This window comes from Pinus tabuliformis, chromosome 1_2 (genome assembly GCF_031772625.1).
Source record: "Pinus tabuliformis cultivar Carrire ecotype Pingquan chromosome 1_2, CPIR1, whole genome shotgun sequence".
Lineage (NCBI taxonomy): Eukaryota > Viridiplantae > Streptophyta > Pinopsida > Pinales > Pinaceae > Pinus > Pinus tabuliformis.
Genome location: NC_142298.1, coordinates 676,763,360 through 676,772,650, shown reverse-complemented (window position 1 = coordinate 676,772,650; position 9,291 = coordinate 676,763,360). Strand labels below are relative to the sequence as shown.

The 9,291-nt window shown below is 36.5% G+C and overlaps 1 protein-coding gene across 4 annotated transcripts in view; it reads right to left on the bottom strand.

Moving 5' to 3' along the window:
- Positions 1-1,040: 1,040 nt before the first annotated feature.
- Positions 1,041-9,291, bottom strand: part of LOC149207494 (uncharacterized) — a 177,715-nt gene continuing 169,464 nt past the window's right edge. For 2 of the 4 annotated variants that reach the window (XM_089395738.1, XM_089395737.1), the window contains exons 16-18: positions 7,083-7,188; positions 5,081-5,169; positions 4,566-5,000 (exon numbers count right to left, since the gene is read on the bottom strand). In XM_089395738.1, the coding sequence (XP_089251864.1) occupies positions 4,838-5,000; positions 5,081-5,169; positions 7,083-7,188 (358 nt within the window). In that variant the 3' untranslated portion in view covers positions 4,566-4,837. Of the gene's footprint in view, positions 1,697-4,565; positions 5,001-5,080; positions 5,170-7,082; positions 7,189-9,291 lie in introns of those variants that run through there. The other 2 variants (XR_016252636.1, XM_089395739.1) reach the window with 2 other exon arrangements.

Below are 9,291 nucleotides of genomic sequence, written 5' to 3'. Positions count from 1 at the left end.
CAGCAGCATGTACTAGCTACTATGTAGCACTTGTTTAAATACTCTTTAGTTTTCCCATCCCCATTGTAAGAAATTCTATAGATATATTAATCTTTTGCATGTAACATATGGATCTCCTCTTGGAGAATGGATAAATTAAAACCAAAAGTCTAAAATTCAAATCCCATGAAATTTTAGAATGTCAAGTGGGTATTGTACATATGTTACACAAAGTTTGGTTTCATGCCTTCATAAAGATCAAACAAAAGTGTTTTTCGCATCTCAAAAAAAGAAAATATTGTAGGTAATATATTATTAATCTCTTGAAATTAACATATGGTCAAATGTGAAATTCTTGGAATTGTTTCAACATATGGTCAAATGTGAAATTCTTGGAATTTCAAGAAACAAGTTGTGTATGTTGAACAAATATTTTTCAATTGCCCTAAGTTCATTATGCGAGATGATGAAAACCAACAAAAATCACCATAATCACATAACTTGAATATAATTATGCGAATTGATAAACAAATTCTAACTTCAATGCCAAAAATAAAAGAAATATTGTACTAGTTTCTTAGTTAAATAAATTCTAACTTCAATGCCAAAAATAAAAGAAAATATTGTACTAGTTTCTTAGCTAAATAAATTCTAGCTTCAATGCCAAAAATAAAAGAAAATATTGTACTAGTTTCTTAGTTAAATAAATTCTAACTTCAATGCCAAAAATAATTCTTAGTTTATTAGTAACAGATTTGATGTTCTCTCTAATTAGGTTTATTCAAATTTAAAATAGTGTTAAATCTATCTTTATCAAATCATATTATCATTTGAAACAGAATATTATTCTCTCTCGCACAATAGTGTTAAATCTATCTTTATCAAATCATATTATCATTTGAAACAGAATATTATTCTCTCTCGCACACACACCGTCTTTAGTTGACACTCAATATTCCAAGAAAACTCTACTATCATTTGTGATGAAACATTATTCATGAAGGTAAATATATTATATATGCAAAGTACCTTTAACCTTAATCTACATAAACTCTTCATGATGCTAGCAAAATTAATTTGTATATTAAATAATTATACACTCATTAGAGCGGCTTGCTCAAAAATTGCTTTTTCTGGAAATTGAATAATTAACCAAAATAAAAATATAATACTCACCTACTTCAAACCCTATCCTCCATTTCATCTTATTTGTCTATGAAAGTCTACAAAACTCACTTGTAGCAGGCCCAACTCTTCAAGAGATTGAACTTTTTACGTAGCATATTGCCAAAATATTTTTTGATTGATTAGCCGAAATTTCTCCATCAATCAATCTAATGGATGCATACATCTCAAGTAATTGTCCCCTACGTTGTTTTGCAGCCTAATCCAACAGCAAAAACAAAAAATACACCATTAATGGATAACCCTTTTAGTGCTACATCAAAACCCTTTTAACCCTACATTAAATCCTTGTTCCACAAGGGTGGGTCCCCATGGATTGAGATGCATACCCTACATTACCCATGCTCCCCAAAGTTAGGGGTTTCAGCAAAGAATTCCACTACCATCTGTGGTATCACATGCATTCCACATTCCCTGAAGAAATGGTACCCTCCTGATAATTGGGGCAGCCTAGGATGCACCCAATGAGGATACACAATTTGCCTTTTTCTCTATATAACCCTCTAAAACCCCAGCTTTTACTGGTCTTCATCTAGCACACATTTGTATGAACACGTTAAGAAGATTTAGGCTGGATTTTTAGGAAGCAGCAGCTTACAAAGACAAAAATATAGAAAATAAAGATTTTCTAACTAATTCCAAACACATTTCAGGAACAGCAAGCATACTTTCAGTGAAAACATAAAGAATCAATTGTTTCCCACTTTCTTGACAAGAAAAATTAAATGTTTTTCTTCGCTCTAGAACCCTAACCCTCTATTTTGTCAATGCTGACCAAATTAAGGAGATGTACGTTGGCTTTTAAAAATGTGAACAAGGATATTCTAGCATATCCCAAGTTCATCTCAGGGACAGTAGAAATATTTTCAGTGAAAACATACAAAGCATTAATGTTTTTCCATTTCCTTCATAAAAAAATTAAACTGATTAGATTTGAAATGGCATTCAACCGTTTTCAGATTCCCATCGATGATATTGATAATTTCCCATAGCAGATAAATGCAAAGAACCAGGTATAAAATGATTAAACCAATGTTCCACCAAGTCTCCGGGATGGGGAGACGCGGGTGCGGGGAGACGCACAAAGGGGACGTGTGGGAGAACCCTGAAATTTTAGGGAAATTTAGGGGAGACGGGGAGACGTCGAGGTATATATAATATAATTTTTAATTATATATATTATAAATTTATATATATGTATATAATTTTGAAATTTTCATGTTCATATTCATTGTTCAATAATGCTAATTCATCAAGATTCAATACCATAAGATTCAATAATAAAATTCAATATGAAATTCAAATATTCAAATACAATGTACATTGATCCATTTCAATTATCATTCATCAATCATCATTCTATAATTTACATTGAAAACCAAAATAATAACTGAAACTAACATATATTCCAAACAGTTGTTTCTATATGATTAAATCAAAAAGTTATAAATAAATTAACTTCTAATATATCTGACCAACCTCCGCTATTTCGCTTTGGTTTTCACTAAAAGAATGACGATAGATGAACCACATACCTGTAATCTTACAATGCTCTTAATTTGTTCACGGTCTAGAGGTTGGAAAACAATATACTCATCAATGTGATTCATGAACTCAGGGCGGAATGTCGTTTGAGCCACTTCCATAACCCTGTTCTTCATTCTCTCATACAGTTCCTCTTTTGAGCCAGGTTCATCATCAAGCCTACTTAGAATGTACTGAGAACCAATGTTTGAAGTCATAATAATGACAGTGTTGGTGAAGCTTACAGTTCGACCCTGAGAATCAGTTACCCTTCCGTCATCTAAAATCTAAAGTAGAATATTGAAGGCATCTGTATGTGCCTTCTCAATTTCATCAAACAGAATAACTGCATAAGGCCTTCTACGTATAGACTCAGTCAACTGTCCCCCTTCTTCATAACCCACATACCCTGGTGGTGCTCCAATCAGCCTTGAAACTGCATGCTTCTCCATGTATTCACTCATGTCAATCCTCACTAGAGCTTCATCAGTATTAAATAAATAGGATGCAAGAGCCTTAGCTAATTCTGTTTTGCCAACACCTGTTGGGCAGCGACTGCTAAGTGCTAACAGCAAGCCGCTGCGTGGAGAAGAGTGAGGATGTGCTGAAGCTCTCGTGGGCGCAGTGAGAGCAGATGGAAGAAAAAAATGCGTTGAGGTAAGAGCATAATGAATGGCGGCAGAATGAAAACTTGAAAAGTGGAGTTAACCCTAACTTGTTCATGTAATTTTTATTTGTAATTGTTAATTTAGTCTATTTTTATTTTTTATGTTTTTTTCATAAATTAATTTTCATTTTTTTTAATTTTTTTTTTGGTTTATAAAGGGTAATTAGACAAAAATGAAGGGGGGACGCCCAGAAGTACCCCTTTCGGGGAGTCGAGTCTCCCACATTGGGGAAACGCACCCCCTTGCGTCTCCCCGAGTCTCCCCAAAAGGGGGACGTGGGGAAACGCACCCCCGAGAGTCTCCCCGTCCCGGGTGCGTGGGGTGCGAGGGGTGCGCGCACCCCACCCTGGGGGACGCGTCCCCGTGGAACACTGGATTAAACATAACTAGCAACTTGATTTTCTTATTCCTTTTTTGGCTGTGACAACATTAACATATTGTTTAAATGACGATTAGATATAACTATATGGCATATCATTGTGCTTCAGTTTTATTAATATATTGATGATTTTACAATGAGGAACACAATTATTTTCTAGTTTCAATACCAATATCCAATTTATGTGATAGCCACTCGGAACATAGCTGCTACTATATTATATATTAAAATATGCTAATATTTTTTATATTTTATTTCTTTTAAACTATCACTTTAATATTTGAGGGCGTCTATACTGGGGACACTGCCATCCCTCTGATACTTGTGTAGTGTGTCTCCACATGTACAGAGAGACCCCAACATTGTCGAAACTTTTGGTGGAACATTGCATCAAACTCTGCACTACCCAAGTCCACTGTGACTTTCTTCACCAAAAACAAAAGTACATGAGCAACATGAAGTACCACATTCATGCAGGACAAACAAATGACAAAAATGTCATATACACATTTAGCGTGCGATTGCGTGCAGCTGCCTACCATTTTCCTTTAAAACGATCATTTAGTTCATTATTTTAACCCAATAGTACTTCTCCTCAACCTGAGCAAGGCTTGCAGCCTTTCAGAAAGTTGTGGTGATGTTCACTCCAAACAAAATTGAGACATGCTATGACATTTCAATAATGAAAGAGCGGGATTCGCTTTGCCATCGGAAAATAAATTTCCATGATTTCTATAAAGCTCCAATTTTGATTTTTTTTAATTTACAGTGCCGGTAACTTTTGGATGGCATTAACTGTCATTTTCCTGTAGGCAAGGGTCAAAATTCAATGAACATGCAAGGAAAATTAAAATTCTACGCTGCGAGACTGTAAGGTACATATAGTTACACTAAATTCAAATTGGCAGACAGTGAGCTGGCCATAGGTAAAAGCAATAACGATTGCCCAATAACATATGTTGAATACATAGTATAACCTGCATTGGCTTGCTATAATTAAATTTTCACTCCAATACATAGTATAACCTGCATTGGCGTGCTATAATTAAATTTTCACTCCAATACATAGTATAACCTGCATTGGTGTGCTAGAATTAGATATTCACTCCAATTGAGCTACAATTCGCTTTTTCCGAAGAGGATCAGTGACCACAGATCCAGGAGCACTGTGCGCTCTCTTACGCTCCTCTTTCCTCTTTGCTGCAGCATTTACAGTATGCCGTAGAAGTGCTGCTTTGTATATAGGCTTTGGTAGGTGTCGATGTCTGTCAAGTCAGTCACTTATTAGTACATACGATTTAAGACCAATCTTTGTAATATGATCTACTGTATCTAAGCAACATACCTCTCAATGCGTTTAATTTCTGGAAGATGCTTAAAACGTTCCTTTACAGCATCTAGATATTCGTGCCTTTTGCGCTCTCTTGGGAGAAGCTGCAGATCCAATTTCATGATGTAAAAATGTCCAACCTCGGTTACAAAAATTCATAAATGAATTTTGAGAAATGATAAAAAAATGAAACCTGGAAGACATTTTCACTGAGAGGTGGCAACTTCAACTATGCCATATCAGAAACCTCAAAAGATTTGAGATATTCTAGAGTCACAAGATAACTAGGCTTTTTCTTCACGTCCATTAGGACCTTTTCAAGTGAGATTAGTATGTTTCAATAATATTTTTATTTCTGGTTTAAGATTTCTACCATGAAATCTTCAAGTTGTTGAACTGAGTTTGCCGCATCCATGCACTTGTTAGTTGTTACTGCATCAAATGTTGACATGAGCAAGATATTACACTTCCATCTTGTATTCTAGGTACATACTTTTCATGCGCACTCTTGCCGAGAACTCAGATTTGCTCGTGTCAGTTTCTCTACCAAGACTATTGATCCTTCGTTAATGCTCATCCTTACTTTCCTGCAAATAACAGATTCTATAATAGGATTTCTAAAATTCATATAGCATAGCAGTTTTCTTCTATTTATTTGCCTTGAACTTCCATAGCCTGTTAATTGCTTTAGCTTTTATGATTCTCTTTAAGCCTAAGAGATGTCTTGGGAGATTTGGTGTTTAACATTTAAACAGCTATTTTGAGGTATATCGACTCCAGCGTTTTGGAATATATAACTCCTTGTCTTTTGGGTGTGATCATATATTTGATTACTGTTGAATTATTGGTTATTATTGTTATAGTTCTAGCCTCACCAGAATAAATTAGTGGTAGAGTTCTAATCTTTACAGAAGTCTGTTCCTATTACTTAGGAGGTTGTTGAGGCCTAGTTGGTTGAGAGATTTTCTGCAACTATTTAATCTCCTAGATTGGTGTGTGGTTAGATATTCACTCAACCAAGAAATTATCTGTCCAAGCTAGTTTGTCTATCTTGAGACATAGCTGCTTGTATTTATATGTGTAACATTATTTGATTAATATAGAGAGTTCTCAGCACAATTTTAATGCGCAATAAGATCTACTCTCCTGAAATTATCATGGTATCAGAGCAGGTCTGGCCCTGACTTCCTCATCGGAGGGCCCAGGATCATGAAGAGATCAGTATAGCATGTTGGTTTAGTGTGTGCTGCTGTGTGTCTACAGTAGTGGTTTTTCTACTATTGGTCTGTCAATTTGAAGATATTACTGAAGATGCATTGGATAAGACATTGATGCACAGAGGAGTCAACTCAAAGCTGCATGTAATAGAGTAGTGCTACAGCTCATGCTCAGTTCTTGAAGCTCCACTTCTCCTGTGCATAAATTGCCAGCTGTATGAGTCTGCTGCTGTGAGGCCCATAGGGATTATTACACGGAGAAACACTTGCCATGAATAGCTCTGTTTCCTAGTCTAGATATATAGCCATAACAAGTACTCAATGGTTATATGAGAAATATGAATACACAGTTGATAGACTGCAATGGTCAGTGGACCTCTGAAGCCAGCGCTATTTACAGTGTGGAGTTTATGAGATGTCAATACCGAACAGTAAGGCTCGCCGCTTAGGGGGTCAAGGGTTTTACCTGCAAGCTTATGTTTCTTCTACCAATGCGATTTTCAAAGCTTGCTTTAACCCAAAAACATTGGTCGACGGTGCCTCCTTAATCAGTGTTCCAACTGTACATCTGCTATTACTCTAATTAATTTTTATACCATCTTCAGGAATCTCCAAGGGCCAGCACAGAAGCACTCAGTCTTTCAGTTCCAAAAATTTAGTCTTTTGAAACAAATAACAAGCAAGTCTGACAGAGTGAGATCTCCTGGGAGACTGAAAACATGCTATTTACAACAAGGATGCACCCAAAACAAAACAAGAACAGAAAATAAATCGAGAAAGAGTAATGATAAGATGCCTACCACTCCTAACTGCTCTGATGCTTTAGCTTTCCACAGGCGAATATTAGCATCATCACTTCCAGAGACAACATAAGTCGCATCACCACTAAATTTCACACAAAACACCCTGCAAAATCCAAACAAATGAAAGTCGCTGGTGATTAGACTCAGTATTCTCTTCCAAAAAAAAGCATTATAATTATTGCCTGCTTATACTGATTCAAACATAGCCAAGTCTAAAATAATGCTAACAGCTTGAACATTTCAAATTTTATAGGCAACTGAAAGAACAGACCTGAACTGATTTCACCTACCAATTATGAAATATAACTTACAGTTACTGTACAAATAATTAAACTGCCCAAAAATTAGAAAGCAAATGGGAATGGGCCATTACATGTTCAGAAAATGATTTTATTCAATTGATATTATATTATTAACCAAGAAAAAGGAGTGGACCATAAAAAATGGATGGAAGCAGCTGAGAATTTCAATGGCAGAAGCAGGCTTCAGGCCTAAGCAAGAATGGTTATAGCCTATTTATCTGGGTTTTGATTCTGTAGGTGACTTGTGCATTCTGTTCTTCCGTGGGTCTCCTCTGTGAAGAAGCACTTTGAGTTTAAACTTTATACCTCTATTTTTTCTCTTTGTAGCTTCAGGCCATGTGGAGGATCTCATCTGTCCATCTCTTGCTGGATGGCCTTAGCACTGCCAGAAGGGAGAGAAAACGGATTTCAAAGAACCACAAGGTTTTCCATTTACTTTCTCCATTGAGAATCTGACCTTGTTATTGGAAAGAGAGGCAAAAATTTTCCCTACCCCCCCAAGAAAATGGATTGTTCCAACTTTCAGAATCCCCAGATCTCATCATTAAGCTAGATCCACTGTCAGATCATATCAAGGAAAATCCTTGATGTGTCATCTCGTGAGTATTTGCATTTTTTGGACTTCAACTGAAACAATAGCAGAGTGAATAATGGACTGGAAAGTTCAGAATGGTGTGATTGTTCAACCAACGCCAACAGGTTATCTCTTGGCGCTTTATGATCCCAGAGATAGGGACATGGCCTTTAAATGGGAGTCCTCTGATGATTGGGAAAGAAGGCCTGTTTATAAAGCACTGGAAAGTAGGGTTCACCCTCAGAAACACCCTCCTTTAACCCCCGAGTATCAATAAGGCTACCTACCCTAACTCTTGATTGTGGGCACACTTCAGTACCCAGACTCCAAATTAGTAGGGAAAACTCCGGGCTTTCTCTCTAATGGCCTCAAAAAACACTACAGAGATCACAAATTTAAACTTATCAAGAATTTGTGTAGATGTTGACTTGAACAAGCCTTGCAGCTTTCATCTAACTAAAGTTTCTGGATTATATTTTGGAGCAACATCTGGACCACGAGAATATTTGGGTCCAAATGTAGGACCTGTCTCAAATATAGGCAGATTGTTCGTTCATGCCCAAAACTCCAGATATCATCTGTTATATAATTCAGAAATCGGCAGAGAAGAGACCTGCTAAAGAAACTACTATTTCAAGTTTGGAAGTTTGGGGCTGTCTGCAAATCAGGAGTGCTCTCAAGTATAGGCAGATTCCTCGTTCATGCCCAAAACTCCAGATGTCATCTGATAGATAATTCAGAAATCTTCAGAGAAGAGACCTGCTAAAGAAACTACTACTTCAAGTTTAGAAGCCCTCATGCTCATCTATAAAAAGGACTGCCGTTAGATCTTGTGCAACTGCAAACTGTTTCAGGCTCTCGACGAGCCCAAGCAAGAGTACAGGTGAGAGGGAGGAACATCCTAAAAATTCAGAGATATTTCTAGTTTCAGAATTTGGAGAGACAAACTTTTCTCTCTGACAAGGAAGCACTAAAAGAATCTTTGCAACAAACTTTAAGGTAAGAGGAGGATCAAGAAATGTTGGATGAAAACAAGGAGGACACAATGAATGAGTGGCACAGGTCCAGCGGGGTATCAAACTTTCTGATTACAAAGCTCCTAAGTAGTGGCCCAAGAAAGAAAGGCAGAAAGCTAAAAGCTATGTCCTTGTAGATGCCAAGAGAGTTTTTTATTGACTCTGGGTTTCAAACTGTAAAATAATGACAAACATGGGAAAGAGGAATGTAAATTCATAATCTGTCTCTGTTAGGATATTCCGACACATAGGAAATAGTTAAGTTCAACTTGGTCTAGTATAGAGTTAGGTAAAGTGTGTTTCTTTACCGTTGT